Genomic DNA, 18,729 nt, shown 5'->3' with positions numbered 1-18,729 from the left:
CTCTTTTCGTTTTGTCAGTTTCCGTCTGGCGGAAATGTACAAGAGGTAGGCCTGCTACTTTTGATTGACAGGCTGGTGATACATACTTTGCAATGTGGACTGTGGATGATGTGTTGAATACGTGGTGTACTGCATTAGCCGAAATACACTGTCACACACTATTTCAATTAAATTAAACATTCACACTTACATACAGTGGGTACGGAAAGTATTCAGACCCCCTTAAATTTTTCACTCTTTGTTATATTGCAGCCATTTGCTAAAATCATTTAAGTTCATTTTTTCCTCCTTAATGTACACACAGCACCCCATATTGACAGAAAAAAACAGATTTGTTGAAATTTTTTCAGATTTATTAAAAATGAAAAACTGAAATATCACACAGGCATAAGTATTCAGAGCCTTTGCTCAGTATTGAGTAGAAGCACCCTTTTGAGCTAATACAGCCCTGAGTCTTTTTGGAAATGATGCAACATGTTTTTCACAGCTGGATTTGGGGATCCTCTGCCATTCCTCCTTGCAGATCCTCTCTAGTTCTGTCAGGTTGGACAGTGAACGTTGGTGGACAGCCATTTTCAGGTATCTCCAGAGATGCTCAATTGGGTTTAAGGCCGGGCTGTGGCAGGGCCATTCAAGAACAGCCACAGAGTTGTTCTGAAGTCACTCCTTTGTTTTTTTACCTGTGTGCTTAGGGTCATTGTCTTGTTGGAAGGTGAATCCTTGGCCCAGTCTGAGGTCATGAGCACTCTGGAGAAGGTTTTCATCCAGGATATCCCTGTACTTGGCCGCATTCATCCTTCCTTCGATTGCAACCAGTCGTCCTGTCCATGCAGCTGAAAAACACCCGCACAGCATGATGCTACCACCACCGTGTTTCACTGTTGGGACTGTATTGGACAGGTTATGAGCAGTGCCTCGTTTTCGCCACACATACCGCTTAGAATTAAGGCCAATAAGTTCTATCTTGGTCTCATGAGACCAGATAATCTTATTTCTCACAATCTTGGAGTCCTTCAGGTGTTTTTTTTTTAGCAAACTCCATGCGGACTTTCATGTGTCTTGCGCTGAGGAGAGGCTTCCGTCAGGCTACTCTGCCATAAAGCCCCGACTGGTGGAGCGCTGCATTGATGGTTGACTTTTTAGAACTTTCTCCTATCTCCCGACTGCATCTCTGGAGCTCAGCCACAGTGATCTTTGGGTTCTTCTTTACCTCTCTCACCAGGGCTCTTCTCCCCCGATTGCTCGGTTTGGCTGGACAGACAGCTCTAGAAGGGTTCTGGTCGTCCCAAATGTCTTCCATTTAAGGGTTATGGAGGCCACTGTGCTCTTAGGAACCTTAATTGCAGCAGAAATGTTTTTGTAACCATGGCCAGATCTGTGCCTTGACACAATATTGTCTTTGAGCTCTTCGGGCATTTCCTTTGACCTCATGATTCTCATTTGCTCTGACATGTACTGTGAGCTGTAAGGTCTTATATACACAGGTGTGTGGCTTTCCTAATCAAGTCCCATCAGTATAATCAAACACAGCTGGACTCCAATGAAGGTGTAGAACCATCAAGGATGATCAGAAGAAATGGACAGCACCCGAGTTAAATGTATGAGTGTCACAGCAAAGGGTCTGAATGCTTATGGCTGTGTGATATTTCAGTTTTTCTTTTTTAATGAATCTGCAAACATTTCAACGATTCCATTTTTGTTCCTGTCAATATCAGGTGCTGTGTGTACATTAATGAGTAAATTAATTAACTTCAAAATGATTTTAGCAAATGCCTGCAATATAACAAAGAGTGAAAATTTAAGAGGGTCTGAATACTTTCCGTACAAATTGTATATGTGATATGGCATTTAAGTATTAAAATATAAGTACGGGTAAGTGGGAGGAGAGCAGAATGTAAAATGTTTAAGGTCAGAATAATTTATCAGAATATTCGTCTATTTATGTTTTAAAAAAATCTAATTTCTAATATGGCCCATGAGCTGTAAAGTTTGCCCCCCCATGAGCCAAAAACAAGCGCGTTGTTTTTTTTTTTTTTGGTAACTGTTGGCAACTCGAGTGTCGTCATATTTCCCAAGGTCCTTAAAGGGATCACCAGTTAATCATGGTTGGTCTCTTCGATTCGGAGTTTTATTCATCAGGATTTACTTTTCGAAATGTTAACAAATAAACACAGTTCACATAAAACAGCCACATATTGGTGCTATTAAACAATGAAGTAGGAACCCTGATGCAACGATTTCTCCAAAATGTTTCGCTGCAACTAATTCTCTCCCCCCTTTGAATGTAATGGTACATTCCGCACGGCCAAACAAACACAATAAAAAAAAAAAAAAAAAGGCATGAGAAGTTGAAAAGCGATACCAGACGTCTGCATTTGTATTTGACACAAACGTAACCTCTATGGAGCTTGCGTAAAACGTCCCACCACTTAATGAGACATGGCGATACAAATTTCAAACCTACTTTCACGTATCAGAACCCCGCTACTGCTGGCCGGCGGGCCCGTGTTTCGTGTGGCCGCCGCTGTCAGTTTCAAGCATATTATTTTAACTCCTGGAGGTGTCCAGGTGGGAAGCAGGCCAGCGACTCGTCCCGTCCCCGTCCGCGGCCATATTAACACCGCGAACTTTACAACCACCACAGCAACCCACTGGAGGTCCACCACGGGGGATTATTATTCCGTGCCGCCTCGGAAGCAAGGCAGCTCGGGCACTGTCATTGGCACCGGCGCGCCGACAGGGTCTCTCCACACAGGGGCGATGGCAGCCATGAAAGTTGACCTGAACGCCACTGAGGGCGACTGGAAAGAGATCAAGGGTGAGGCTGACTGGTGCACCTTTCATTACGTCATTGTTTTACAAGTCTTAAGTACATGAAATATGAAAATGGAAATGAAATAATCTGTTCCATAGTCAGATTGTGAAAGAATTTAGTTACCTGCCGCAAGTAGTGAAAATCCACAATTGACACTCTCAAATGGTTTATCATTGTTTATGGATGCCACAAAATGGAAACAAAGCAAAACATGAAGCTCCTCATGTCACTTCAACATAAACTATACTTCCAAAAGTATTTGCTCACCTGCCTTGGCTCGGATATGAATTTAAGTGACATCCCATTCCTAATTCATAGGGTACAATATGACGCCGGTCCACCCTTGACAGCTATAACAGCATCTTCAGGGAAGGTTGTCCACAAGGTTTAGGAGTGTATGCATGGGATTTTTTTTACCATTCTTCCAGAAGCACATTTGTGAAGTCACATACTGATGCAATACTGATGAGACAAAATCATGTGCCGGTGCTACTAGTGCAAAAGTTAGTGTCGAGCCCAGCCGTCACATAATTTTATGTGGACCTCGAAAGAAGATCATGTGCATCAACTCCCATGGTTCTTGCTAAAATCTGAACCAAAATTTCAAATTGTCACATGTAATACGTAATAACGTTGCGATATTGTAAAAATGTTGCGATATTGTGTTTTCGTACAGTAACTTCACCAATAGTTAAACAAACGATTATCCTTGACTTCTGATTTCAAATCTAGTAATCCTTCAATTTGTTGTGTATATGTAATAATATGATGAGGTGATTAAACATTCTATGGTTTCGCAGTGATACAGGTCCTCTACCGGGAAACTGTAACTACAATGTGGCCCACAACAAAAATTAGTTTAAATGACATCAATATGGACGGTCGCATGAGTCCCGCCGCACACCGAGCGAAGTTGCCAAACGCAACTGGACCACCGTGAAAAAATTACAGTTGTCGGCTCTCCACTGCACACCAAGCAATTAAGTCCCGCCCATCTATCGACGCGCAGCAACGGAAAAACTGCAACCTTGTATTGTTTTTTTCCCCCCCACACAGAGTATAATTTATTATTTTTTACTGAACCACTAAAATATGGCATGATGGTCAAGGAAGAAACTGATTGCCGCAAAGAGGGGAAACGGGCAATAACAAAGGAGAGAGTGTGGATATTTTGAGTGACTGTTGGCAATGACTGATGACCCCATTCTCTTCTGACTGCATCCATGCATTTTGGCGACAGAAACTCTCCTCACTTTGCTTTCTAGCCACAGGTACATAGGAAAATATAAATACCATTACGTCACCCAGGATTGCAGGAAGTGGGGTACATAAACCTTGCTCTATAAAGAAAGACATCACAAGCAGTTAGGTCAGGTGATGTTGCAGCCCACTTGCAGAACACCCAGTCGTCAAGGCCCATCAACCTGTTTGGAAGGTGCTTATTGAGAACTCTCCCGACAGCAAGATGCCTGTGTTAAAGTGCATCATCATGCTGAAAAAAGTAGTCACCACATGCGCCAGTGCAGTGTAGCAGTTCAGATAACCGACGTGTCTATGTGGCGGCCATGTTGGGGAGGTTGTCGTTCCCATCCATCCATCCATCCATTTTCTGAGCCGCTTCTCCTCACTAGGGTCGCGAGCATGCTGGAGCCTATCCCAGCTGTCATCGGGCAGGAGGCGGGGTACACCCTGAACTGGTTGCCAGCCAATCGCAGGGCACATAGAAACAAACAACCATTCGCGCACTCAGTCATGCCTACGGGCAATTTAGAGTCTCCAATTAATGCATGTTTTTGGGATGTGGGAGGAAACCGGAGTGCCCGGAGAAAACCCACGCAGGCACGGGGAGAACATGCAAACTCCACACAGGCGGGGCCGGGGATTGGACCCGGGTCCTCAGAACTGAGAGGCTGACGCTCTAACCAGTCTCCACCGTGCCGCTATTATCAAATGTCAATCACAATTGCTATTAGATGCCACAGGTAACTAAATCAATAATGCTTTAAATGCGTATGTGTGAGTCTTACAACGTAACAAAGTTGATGGGAAAGTAGACAGAGCCCAAGTATACATTTTAATTAAATTAATATTCTATTTGTCACCCTGTCTCATTCTCTTTCCTCTTCCCTTGCATTCTTTCCAACGCAAACGACACAGGATTAACTGAGGAGCGAGCGATGCAAGCATCAGCTGCATGTGTATAATCCCCTATCCTTCACATCCTGCCAAAGTACACAGCTGAACGTGATTGAATAAGGGTATGGATGTGTGCATTTCAAACTGAAGTGGGCAACCACCCCAACATAAAGCAAATCAAGGGAGAAGCCCATGCTGGCGTCGGGCCGAAACTTCCTATGTCCAGATTTGGTCAACTTGTTATTTATTTCACAAATCGATGCTATTGGTCAGTCCCCATGGGGGTATGTCATTTTGACAAATTAGTGACATTGACAGTCACACTGACAAACAAAACACTAGAGAAAATACCCTTCCCATAAACATTACAAATCTATTCATCTATATTCTACCGATGATTCTGTTCAGACTCATAGGTGAGCTGAAACCAATACCAGTTGTTGGTAAGAGGAGAGTTATGCCTTAGACTGCTCCTCAGTCAATCATTGGGCACATAGAGACATTCAGTTAGATTCAGACCTATGGGAAAATTAGTGTGTTGAATTAACCTAATATTCATGTTTTTGGAATGTGGGAGGAAACCAGCCAACATATCCACTAATACTGTAATTTTCGGACTAAACTCAGCTTTTTTCATAGTTTTTCATAGTTTGGTCAGGGGGGTGCGACTTGAAATTATTATCACATTATTATATAATTTCACGTTATTTTCACACTGACAACCGCAAGAGGGCGCTGTAGGCCTGAAAAAAAGCGACGTAGAAGAGGAAGCGGCGCATCGTCTACCGCCGGAGTTGGCAGAGTTGTTTAGTGACACCGAGGATGAAGATTTCATTGGATTTAGTGATTTGGAGTGACACTGGTGGTTTGGTAAACTTGTTAGCATGTTCTTTATGCTATAGTTATCTGAATAACTGTTAATATGTTACGTTAACATACCAGGCACGTTCTCAGTTCGTTGTTTTGGCGTCATGTAACGTTAGCTGAATGTGTTACGTTAGCATACCGTACACCTATTCAGCATGTTGTTCTCTATTTTATTTTTAATTTAAATTGCCTTTCAAGATGAAATGTTTGTTCTTGGTGTTGGATTTGATCAAATAAATTTCCCCCCGCAAAATGCGACTTATACTTCAGTGCGACTTATATATGTTTTCCTTCTTTATTCTGCATTTTTTGGCTGGTTCGTCTTATACTCCGGAGCGACTTATAGTCCGTCAAAGGCAATGCATTTACAACCCCAATTCCAAGGAAGTTGGATGTTGTGTTAAACATAAATCAAAACAGAATACAATGATTTGCAAATCATGTTCCACCTATATTTAATTGAATACACTATAAACACAAGATATTGAATGTTCAAACTGATAAACTTTATTGCTTTTAGCAAATAATAATTAACTTAGAATTTTATGGCTGCAACACATTCCCAAAAACCTGGGACAGGTGGCAAAAAAGAGGAATGCTCATCAAACACCTGTTTGGAACATCCCACAGGTGAACAGGCAAATTGGGAACAGGTGGGTGCCATGATTGGGTATAAAAGGAGCTTCCCTGAATTGCTGTCATTCACAAGCAAAGATGGGGCGAGGTTCACCAGTCCAGACCTGTCTCCCATTGAAAATGTGTGGCGCATTGTGAAGCGTAAAAGATGACAACGGAGGTCCCGGACTGTTGAAGCAAGAATGGGAAAGAATTCCACCTACAAAGCTACAACAATTGGTGTCCTCAGTTCCCAAACGTTTATTGAATGTTGTTAAAAGAAAAGGTGATGTAACACAGTGGTAAAGATGACCCTATCCCACCATTTTTGGAACGTGTTGTGGCCATAAAATTCCAAGTTAATGATTATTTGCTAAACCAATAAAGTTGATCAGGTTGAACATTAAATATCTTGTCTTTGTAGTGTATTCAAATAAATATATGTTGAACATGATTTGCAAATCATTGTATTCTCTTTTTATTTGTTTAACAAAATGTCCCAACTTCATTGGAATTGTGGTTGTACATCGCAATTAAGTCATAACCAATTTTCTTGAGTTTTACTTTATTTTGTCAACGTCAAAGCGTGTGCTGTCAATGCATAACATTTGAAAAAAAAAAAAAAAAGCCTGTAAAATGTTTACCTGTAAAAGGTTACTCTCAAGGCAGCACGATTATATATGTGACAATTACACTGCAGAACAGTTAGTAGTTTAATGAGGAAATATCCTTGCCTTCTGCACCGTTTTTGACCAAATTCTGGCTGAAAATCAAATATGTCATCAGAAAACAAGCCTACGACTGAATCTATTTTGGGGGGTATTTTTTTGCAGACATCATTTTAAATTCCAGAACTATGGAATAAGTGCCAATGTCTACAGCATTAGAGAGGTCCTTTAAGGGCTGTATGATTGAAAATAAAATAAAATATTGAAATATCAGTGAACCTAACATGCATGTTTTTGAAATGTGGAAGGAAGCCGAAGTACCTGGCGAAAACCCACGCAAGCACACACAAAATGCTCTAACAGTGGTTGTTAGAACATTTTGTGTTTAGTTAAACCTATATTTAAATAGCTCCAAATCTATTAATCTATTCCATTATATCTCTCAGAGTTCCTGCTGTCTCAGCCTCTGGAGGTCAGGCGCAAACACTACAGGACTGACTCTGTACGGCTAGGCGACATCCCAGCTTGGACTCACGCTGGAGGTTCGAAACCCAACATCACAATTTCTCTTACATTACATTTCTTACGCTATTTTGCTGTAATTTACAAGCTATATACAACTTGGTCTTTCTTCTTCAGTGTCGGGTTGTCCTGAAGTGAGTCATTACCCAAAAAATCAAAAGCTTGATGGGAAAATTTCAGTCTACAGTGGCAACATCACAGTACTGGAGGTAGATGCCATTGTCAATGCAGGTATGTGAGACTGTGAGTGTTGCTTTTAGCTGTTTGAATCTGGTATGAGACAAGATAATTCTGTGCTGTAAGAGATCCGCAGGTGTGGAGCAGGAAATTATCCAATTTCACTTAATTTGTCAGAAAATTGTTATTAATTACAAATTTATCTTTGTACATCTTTCTATGCCAGTGAGATAGAGTGAGAGGCAGAACAATTAAATGTTCCTACATTCAAGGTACAATAAACCTGTGTATCCACTTGCTGCCATTCTATATCAGCTTTGTGTTCAAAGAAACAGTAAATTGAAACAAGATCATCATTATTTCAGTACATACGGTATACTTTTTGTGACATTTTTTCTTGGGGTATGCTGTGAGATTTTTCCAATGTAAATATGTTCCTTGTTCAATTACGATTGTGAATGACTGCCTTAAAATAACCATTAGGGGGCAATGATGGCCTTCTCATGAGCCTTTTACCCTCCCCACACGACTTAGTCCATCTGGGAGAAATGTATTCTGCGTCTTGGCACAGGAGTGTGTCAAGGGAGGGGAAAGGTGGGCCAGCATGCCTAAATGATGCTTGATGATGAGACTGTAGCAGAAAATGATAGATCTCCATTTGGCAGCTGACTGACAGCAGATGCCAGCATCCAAGTGAGTGTGTGGATCATTCCCTCTCATTTGCAGCATCACTACTGCATGTGTCTGCAAACATTAAACGTGCACACAAACAGGGGAGATTGTGTTTGTATACAGCATGTGTTGATAATTTATGTCCAGGATGACAACTTTTGCTTGTTGCACACGTTTTACAAGAGCTTTTACAACGTGGCAAATACCAAAAGCACCAGTAAAGTTAAGTGTCATTTAGCTGAGAGGATGGGGCAAGGGGAGAATGGGATAGATAAAAATCAAAGAAAATAAAGCATTTCTGGACAAAACATGTCCGTCAGGTACTCAGGTCAGACAAAAATCAAGATGGGAGACTTGAAGAGGGAAGAGAATAAGATGGAAACAAGACAGAGCAAGGCTAGTATTTACTGTAAATCACGGATGGCATCACCATGGCAACAGGCTGGTACAGGGCGCCCTCAGAGGGGTTTTGGGCTGCGGTGTCTGACCATCCTTTCTTCTGTCTGAATGATTTCCTGTCCTGCTGACATTCTCTGCACTCTTTTGTTGACGAAGAGGCCAACCTTTTCACATGCTGACTAACTGATTGACTCAGAAGCTTTGAGCGAGGTCACTTAGACGCGTGACGTTCAACTGAGACAGTGGGTAGACGGTTAAGGACAAGAGAGGAATTATAAAAAGGGTGAGTTATTTTGAAAAAAATAAACACCAGCAAACTTATTCTCCTGTTGCAGCGCTGCTGGGCAAGCAGGAGCGTGGGGAAGCAGTTAAACTAGCGGTTGACATGCGCCTTGGACTGTAGCTGTGTTTTTGTGGCCGCATCATTTAGCCGAAGGCAGGCAGAAAACATTCACTTGAAGCCAACTGTGGCCAATTATACGCCATACTAGCTGACTGGTAGACCAATATAAGGTGCCGTGAGTTCTTCATGGCCTAAAGACACACAGAAACACTCCCAAATATGTTAACAATATTGCACACCACTGGTGGCTATGCATTCAATGAAGGGAGAACATTTGCCCTAATAAATATTTTATATTTAATATAGAGAAGTGATTCAACTTAATGTGTATAAATAAAGCTGTCCAACAATCCTCATTGTGCTGGGAGTGTTTTCCTGCGTCTGTGGCTCTCTACTTGTTTTTTCGTGGCTCTATACCGCATTGATAAAAACTGGGAATACCAGGTAGAGAATAAGGTACTATTTCTAGTACAGTGGTGCCTTGAGATACAAGTTTAACTACTTCTAATTTAGATACTAGTTCCTAATTCCGACCACGCTTGTAACTCATAACATAATCATCTTTCCCTGTTGAAAAGAATGGCCATTAATCCATTCCAGTCTCCCTCCAAAAAACAACAAAACATTTTGTAATGTGTTTTTTAATAAGGAAAATAGCAATTTATAAAAACATCTTGTGTGTGTATATATGTATATATATATATATGTTTATAAATATATGTGTATATATATATATATGTTTATATATATATATATATACTCCGGTTTCCTCCCACATCCCAAAAACATGCGTGGTAGGTTAATTGACAACTCTAAATTGCCCATAGGTGTGAATGTGAGTGTGAATAGTTGTTTGTTTGTATGTGCCCTGCGATTGGCTGGCAACCAGTTCAGGGTGTACCCCGCCTCCTGCCCGATGATAGCTGGGATAGGCTCCAGCACGCCCGCGACCCTAGTGAGGAGAAGCAGCTCAGAAGATGGATATATATATATATATATATATATATGCTTTGTCATGCAGCTCTTAATTGTAAGTGCCCAAACTTGGATATTTCCGCCCACTTCAACATTGAGAAAACACCTTGCGGTAAGTTGCAGATGTTTGTTTTGGCAGTGCATCTGGCAACATTAGCCCTATTTTATGGTCATGAATCACTGTAAAACATGCTTCTTTCGGGGATAGGCGCTATGCTGTAATCTCTCTCTCTCTCTCAGCAGGCAGCAGGGACTGAGGAGGGTTTACTTAGCTAGGCAGAGCTAAGCGGGCGCCGCACACACTTTCCAGGGTTTCTTGATAGCTCAATCACTTGCATGTGTTACTTTCTTCGAAGCCAAGGGCTAATTTACAGCAAAAAAATAAATTTGTGATGTATGTTTACGCTGTTTAAGAGAAAGCACAAGTGAATATTTCACGTGGATGCAGAAAGAATAGTTTGTAAACCGAAGCGATATTTGTCTGAAAAATTAGTTTGAAAACCCATTTGTTAATAAACCGAGGTTCCACTAACAGGTTCCACTCAGAGGTTCCACCAAATTTTCTCTCTTGCAATTCAAGTCAGTGCTCTCAAAATAGAGCAAAAAAGTCGTCCGACGATGTATTTTTTACATTCATGACGGGAGTATACTGTACCAAAATTTTTGTTGGTCAATGGGGCACTTATGCTTGTGCTCTATAAATTCTGCCTTGCGACATGTACAAAAAGTGTTAGAATGATTCATTCACACATTTATCTTGTTGCAATTTACTGCATTGCCATTGGAGGACGAAATGAATAAATAATTTTTAAAAATCACATCACATCATAACAAAGAAAACGAGTTTTTGTATTATTTTCTACCTGAGAGGTGGGTGTCCAAAGATTTAAAACATCAATTCAGTACATGCACAAATAAATGCACATTTAGGACGTTTGTCAGCCCGCCCTGATTGATCAGGTAAGCGAGGTGTTACAGAAATCTGGGCGGGCGCTGCATGTCGTTTGTGTCGCTCTCAATAAAGATTGGATTTACAATAATTCCCCACTCCGCCTCGTTCTCATCCTCCTGGCCCGCCCCTTCCCTTGTTGCTTCTACATTTTAACTGCCCCTGGCTTCTGCCCACTCCTATAAAACACTACAAACATAAAAACCCACAAGCACTTAAGAGCTGTCTGGGCGTGGAGGTGGGAGGTGGGGGGGGGGGGGGGGGGGGGGGGCGGGTGGTATGATACAAAGAGGGAGGAGATGCTGGGCCAAAACATCCTCCTCTTTACACCCCTCAATCACTTGGTCTTGAGAAGGAAGGAGAGATGGAGGGGAGGATATATTGTCTCTGATGAGCTAACTGATTAAGATGGATTGCACAATGAAACGTCGATGAAGTGTTGAGTTCTCAGGGATTGTGTACATGAATAAAAGTGTGTGTGTGTGTGGGGGGGGGGAGGGCAGAACTGCTAAACTCCTTTTTTAATTGCGACCCATGTGAGGATAAGCGGCTAAGATAATGGATGGATGGATGGATGGATGGATAATGCAAATTTGCCTAGCGGTAATAAGCACTGTTTTTTAATTCACAGAAGTTTGATTCCTTATTTGCATTCCAGCACTTACTCCTCCCAGTTCCCCTTGCAGTATTTAATGTATATTTGTATTAGATGTTAAATGCCATTTATTGTGGCCTGAGCACCATTTGGATAGGATTAAAGTTTAATAATGGAAAAAGATTTAAAAACTGAACTGTTTGCTCTACTCTCTATTTTTACATAATGCCCTCTTTTGCAGTAGCACTCTCAGTGTGTGACGGCATAGTCTGATAAATCTTTCAGGCTAGACTATTAAAATAGGAAAAATCTGTCTCTAAAATTAAGCCCTGCACCATCAAGTGATAAAGAATATATCTTTAGAACTGCTGCATTGCTTCATCTTCATCATTTGAGTCACAATATATGCTAGCACACTAGAGCTAAACACAAGTGATTATAGACATTCATGTCTGCCTCTATGCACAGCTGCACATGCTTGTGCCGAGTGAGTGATATCGGTGTGCATGACTATTGTGTGTTTGAGTGCATGTACTATGTTGCGTGTGTGTGCATGAGATGTGCTCCCTCTAGCTTTTCTCTGCAGGTAGCAGATAAAGCTGTTGGCTGCTGCAGGAAACCCATTCAAGCTGGCAATAGCTGAGAGATACAAGATTAGGCCTGGTAGTTTTTTTTTCCCTTTCTGGGCCACAGGTGCCAGACAGGATGAGAGCGACAGCAACTGTAGGTGTGTGTGCGTGTGTGTGTGTGTGTGCGCGTGTGTGTGTGCATGCACTCATCACTAATGTCCTCGCTGATAAGAAGTTGAGAAAAGGAGTGCAAGGTCAAGGATTTCACTAAATGTGTTACAGGTACCTTCAGGAAGCATGTCGTACCGTTTTAATGCGACAGGGTTGGTCAGAAGAACATGCCAGGAAATTGCAACCTTCCCTAAAAGTGATGAAACCCAATAATGTTTTTGTGTGTGTGTCTGTGTACGTGTGCGCGTGTCAGAAAAGTCAGAAAAAGTGAATGTGACAAAATTTGAAGTAACCAGTGACAAAGCATGAAAAACAACAACTGAAAAAATACAGAAACAACACAGTTTTGTACTTATTCAAATTAATAAACGTAGGATTTCCGACATGTGAAGTTCACATATAGGAGCTGTTGAATGTTTTTAGAAGTGAGTATTGTACATGATTATCCCATCAATTCATCAAGTAATCGGACAAAAAATTATTTTGAATGTGTGTGGCTTCAAATGGCAGGGCCTGGCCTGGTGAGTGACGTATGCGTCCGTGAATGAGAGTGTAGTTGATTGGCTGTTAGCTCAGGGCCCTTATATATCAAGCCTGCGTACAACCAGAATTTTGCGTAAAGTGTGCGTACAAATATTTCCACGCAAAGTATGGGATGGTTTGGACTTGTGCGTGGTGACGTGGCGTAAATTTACACACCGCTCTGACCATGCATACACAGAACCTTGTGGTAGAACAGTGAACCCACACATAGAAAACTCTAAGAGGGTCACCAAAGCCATTTGAGTGCACATCAAGCTCTTGTTGTCCCTTGGACTAAGATTAGAGACATGCGGCATTTCAAAATCAACACTACGCCAAATCATGTCGATGTGCCCCAATTTACATCCACTTCCCAACGAGCCAAAATTAAACAAGGGTTTCCCAAACGTAGCTGGGGCCATAGATTGCACCCAGATTTCAATTAAAGCACCATCACACAACAAATTCAGCTATAGGAACAGGAAAGGATTTCAATCAATGCACAAATAATCTGTGATTCACATCACTTGGAGGAACGCATGAGCGATTGTATTCTGTAGAATTTATTACATATTTAATTCATTCATTCATTCATTCTACAGAATAGCTCTGTGAGTGCATGCGGATTTTGCATTGGATTTTATGGATGTAAAACGTTTTCCTCATTAAGCGCCGTTAAGCTTAATAATAGAGTGTAGTTGTCACACATGAAAATATGACAATCTGTATTAGTGAGAGGCGGACTGGTTAGCACATCCGCCTCACAGTTCTGAGTACCGGGGTTCAAATCCCGGCCTCGCCTGTGTAGAGTTTGCATGTTCTCCCCGTACCTGCGTGGGTATTCTCCGGGTAGTCCGGTTTCCTCCCACATCCCAAAAACATTCGCAGGGTAGGTTAATTGAGGAGTCTAAATTGCCCATAGGTGTATATGTGAGTGCGAATGGTTGTTTGTTTATATGTGCCCTGCGATTGGCTGGAAACCAGTTCAGGGTGCACCCCGCCTCTCGCCCGAAGTTAGCTGGGATGGGCTCCAGCGCGCCCCCGACCCTAGTGAGGATAAGCGGAACGGAAAATGAATGAATGAAATGAATGTATTTGTGAGCACTACAGTAATTCACAATATCACTGTGTTGATGGAAGAGAGAAGAGAGATGCACAGGCTTTGGGCTGGTCCCTTAAGGAAAATGTGTAGCTTTATCATCCCAATACAATAGCAAATCCAAACAATAATACATATTTCAGAGTTTTAACATAATATAGAGAGAGACATTAAAAAGGGGGAGTCAGACAAAGCCTGACAGATGGTCGATGACGGAGTCTTTTGCTACTAATATTTGTGAGGTCCAGTTTTGGCGGCTCGCTGTCTTGCTGCTGCTCTACCATCCATCCATCCATTTTCAACACCGCTTAGCCTGGTTAGGGTACACTCAAAGCACAATCAGACCCTCTTGAAGCCGTCTCAGTCTGTTTTGTGTGCACCAGGGTTTTGGAGGACAGCGTTCACCCTTGAGCCAGCAAACCTCACTGTCAGAGTCTGTTTTAACCAGTTGTGGGTGTTCTGGGCCAACAAGGCCTTCTCTGCTGGCCTAAACATTATCAGAATCACTGACTTACATTTGCAAACCAAAATTCTAATATTTGTTCCGTGCAAGTGTATTTTCCCTGCAGTCTTTTCTCATCATTATGTCTTGTTTCACTTGGCTGCACTGTTTTCAGTACATGTAGGTTATATTTCTTTGTCCATTCCGATTTCAGCCTGTTTGTGTGCATCCAGTGCCTTAAGAATTAGTAGTGCTGGCCCATGTAACTAAAACTATATTAGCAATGGGACTGTTTCTCGAACCAATCAGATTTCGTCCTCACAAGGCCAGCCGCGGCTAATAAACTGGCCCCTCGATGACGTCAACAGCTGTTGTCTAATTGGTTGTTCAGAGCAAAACTTGATACAGCCAATTTTGACTAGAAAAACACACATTAATACATTTAAGAATTGGCATCTCTGGTGAGTGTGATGTATTTTATCTACATTTGTAGGTTTTTGACATATTATTAGATAGACATTGATTCTGAAATACCCGGGCGAAAGTTGCATCCTGCTATAAAGCTTTTTTATATTGTATTGGTGGTTTCTGTAATTGTGCCGTGATGGTATTAACTGGGGTAATTTCCCTCTGAAGGCCAACGTACCAAATTCTCAGTCCCTCGCTGGTTTTAACTGAGCCAAAACTGTCACGTGTGAACAAAGTTACACTAGAGCTGTATTTCTTCAACTGGGGATAAAAAGTGAAATCTTTGGCATGCTTTGTGATCGCTATGATAGGGATTTTCGAGCATCATCCCAAGGATTAACAAATTGTTATCTTTTTTTTTTCAACCATTATTAATAGATTGCCTTGAGCACCAGACTTTTCCAGTCTCTGTATCCAGTTGTAATATTTTCCACCATCACCAAGGTTTCGCTTTACCCTCAAACGACTACCACTTTGTCATCAAGTCACTTATCTGAGCCTTTAATCGCGAGGGGCATTTTATGATCCATTGGGCCGTCCTGCTAGTAACATGGGTCTGAATAGATGATGGAAAGCCCAGAGGAGAGACTGTTCATGTGACTGCGGTCCCAACGGGGCGCTCAGTGTGTGCTCCTCTCTGCGCTGCACTTACCATACATCTACCCTAGAGCTCTTGTCAGCTCCTCTTAAGACGGCCTCATATTACAAGATGCAACATGTCACACCAAGTTTTCTATTTCAGACAAACACTTTACATATCCAAGCTCTAAGAAAGACTATTTATTTATGCATGTGTTGCTTGACGCGTTGAGATGAAACAAAAACCCTTTCTCCACATTTTTATTCAAAGCAATTCTAAGGTGCTGCGCTTTTGGTTCATTGGATTTTGTTTGATTTTTTTTTTTTTTTTTTTTTTTTTTTTACTATTTCAGTGATGCCACTTCATTTACCCCTTGAGAAAAATCATCATTTTAACCTTGCAGCGTAGATGACAGAAATAGAATACAGTTTTGTAATTTCATGAAACAACCCTGAGTTTATTCTCATATTTATTTCTCTTTAACAGTATCCTCCGCTCATATAGTCGCAATGCCTCAGTTAGTTGCTGAATGCATCCACTCTCAAGAATACGTCCTAACATGGGAAAGTGCGAAATTTGGGTGAAAAATTTTGAATTTGAATGAGGTGGAAAATATTTTGTAATTTGAATGGTTTTAATCTGTCAAGAAATGTTGAAGAACAAGATAATAGAGTGGATTACATGCAAAGAAATGTGGAATTTGTTGGTGAAAAAATGTGGGATTTTAGAAATGTTGGAATTTTTGCAATGCTGAAAATAGTTCCCAAAGTGAATTAGATAAGATGAACAGTTTGAATGTCAAATGGGAATGATACATTTTTTTTACCCGACGCCCCATCCATTTTCAATGGGACTTATTTTTGTAGTTTTTGGGGAATTGTGTCGCCATCGTAACACGGAATTCTTACAAAAAATTGTTCTGAACTCAGTCCAGCAAAAACACGTTTGGCTAATTAATTAATGTGTGTGGATAAATAATAGAAATATTCACAGACATGAAATGGAAATGGTGCATGTTGAATTATAATAATATTACCAATATTAATACAAATATATAATAAGGAAGCCAGATGGTAGGGATGTCACAGTAGTCACAATATCATCATACTGCGGTATTAAAAGTGCCTTGATATCGTAATGGTCTTGTCGCGATACAAAATAATGAGCTGTCGTGCTTAAAATTTTGTTTCGCGTCAACTTGATGTAGCCACGCCACTTAGCCAGGCTGCTACAGCGCTCCACTTCCTTATTAGAGTACATACGCACCCGATTGAATGTGTAACCCATGTGACCGTGTGAGCATATCAGAAGAAACACACTGATTGGCTGACAGGCCCACATTCAAAATCAGTCTCGGAGTTGTTCTGAAGCCACCCCTTCGGTATTTTAGCTGTGTGCTTAGGGTCATTGTCTTTTTCGAAGGTGAACCTTCGGCCCAGTCTTAGGTTCTGAGCACTCTGGAGAAGGTTTTCGTCCAGGATATCCCTGTACTTTTCTTTGATTGCAACCAGTCTCCCTGTCCTGCAGCTGAAAAACACACCCACAGAATGATGCTGCCACCACCATGCTTCACTGTTGGGACTGTATTGGACAGGTGATGAGCAGTGCCTGGTTTTCTCCATACATGCCACTTAGAATTAAGGCCAACAGTTTCTATCTTGGTCTCATCAGACCAGAGAATCTTATTTCTTACCATCTTGGAGTCGTTCAGGTGTTTTTTTTTTAGCAAACAACATGCGGGCTTTCATGTGTCTTCCACTCTGCCATAAAGCCCCGACTGGTGGAGGTCTGCAGTGGTGGTTGACTTTCTAGAACTTTCTCCCATTTCCCGACTGCATTTCTGGAGCTCAGCGACCGTGATCTTTGGGTTACTATTACTACCGGATAGTAATATGGGCTGCTTGCTTTGCAACATACCCTGGATTTTTCAGGCTGCTGCCTGTGTAGAGCACACAACACACTTTTATTTGTTCACATTTTTGCTTTTATAGCAAAGATAATCAAATGGTCCTAAAAATGTAACTCCTTTAACAATGTATATGCTTTTTTTGGTCAAAGAGTAATTAACAATTCCCAAACTAGTTTGAGCTCCTTACTCCGTAATTGTACTTACATATGCTTGTTAATTGAAATGCATGACAAAATCCAGATACACTGTGAGATACATTGTCTACGATGCAGGTTTTCAATTCGACTCTATTAAAAAAAAAAAAAACATTTTTCCCCGGCTGGCAATTCAAGGCACACAGAGCAGCTATAAGTGAAAACACACTAATCACATATCCATCCATCCGTCCATTTTCTTGACTGCTTATCCTCATTAGGGTTGCGGGTGGGCTGGAGCCTATCCCAGCTGACTTCTGGTGAGAGAGTGTAAACCATGGACTTGACGCCAGACAATTGCAGGACACATATACGTAGACAAACAGCAATTCACGCTCACATTCACACCAAAGTACAATTTAGAGTCTTGAATTAACCTAACATGCATGTTTTGGGAACGCGGGAGGAAATGAGAATACCCAGGGAAAACTCACGAAAGCACAGGGAGAACATGCGGACTCCACACAGGAAGGCCAGATTTGAACTCATGACCTCTGATCTGTGAGGTGGACATGCTAACCAGTTCCACCAAATAAGACATAAATAAAACAAACGAAATTAAATTCAAAATGCATCCCATTTAATATGCCATCTTTTTTGTGTGCAAATCCCACTTTGGTCTGCCATTATATAATCATTACACATATATTTATGGATGTATCACAGTAAAATACAGTCAATACATATACAGTAGTAGTCCCACAATGGGGACATGCTTGAAGTAATGACCTGTGTTTAACCTCCTAAAACACAAGAACTGTTCCCACTTAATAAGCCTTATGATTGCAAAACATCAAATTAGTTTGAAATTACTTTTTAACGAACCACCTCATGGTGATGAATAAACTGAAGACTTTCAGTTTGTTTTGATATTCAAAGTCCTTTACAGTTGTAGTTCTCAAAAGTTGTATTGCGTAAATTTGCTGCTTAGCCCTGTCTAATCCTATTTTGAATCTAGATGTGCATTTCTTTATCACTTTACATCACAGCTCTTTAGTCATGTTGTTATGTCCACTCTGTCCTTTCGTATCTGCGTCTTTGC

The 18,729-nt window shown here is 41.2% G+C and overlaps 1 protein-coding gene across 5 annotated transcripts in view; it reads left to right on the top strand.

Annotated features, from left to right (window-relative positions):
* Positions 1-2,354: 2,354 nt before the first annotated feature.
* The window catches only part of macrod1 (mono-ADP ribosylhydrolase 1), a 181,902-nt gene continuing 165,527 nt past the window's right edge, over positions 2,355-18,729 (top strand). For all 5 annotated transcript variants that reach the window (XR_009790446.1, XR_009790447.1, XM_061787462.1 and 2 more), the window contains exons 1-3: positions 2,355-2,818; positions 7,548-7,643; positions 7,741-7,854. Coding sequence is in view for 3 of the 5 variants with exons in the window: in XM_061787462.1 (XP_061643446.1) it covers positions 2,440-2,818; positions 7,548-7,643; positions 7,741-7,854 (589 nt within the window). In the remaining 2 variants the exon portion in view is untranslated. The remainder of the gene's footprint in view (positions 2,819-7,547; positions 7,644-7,740; positions 7,855-18,729) is intronic.

This window comes from Phyllopteryx taeniolatus, chromosome 10, assembly GCF_024500385.1.
Source record: "Phyllopteryx taeniolatus isolate TA_2022b chromosome 10, UOR_Ptae_1.2, whole genome shotgun sequence".
In the NCBI taxonomy this organism is placed as follows: Eukaryota; Metazoa; Chordata; class Actinopteri; order Syngnathiformes; family Syngnathidae; genus Phyllopteryx; species Phyllopteryx taeniolatus.
This window is presented reverse-complemented; position numbering and strand designations above follow the sequence as displayed.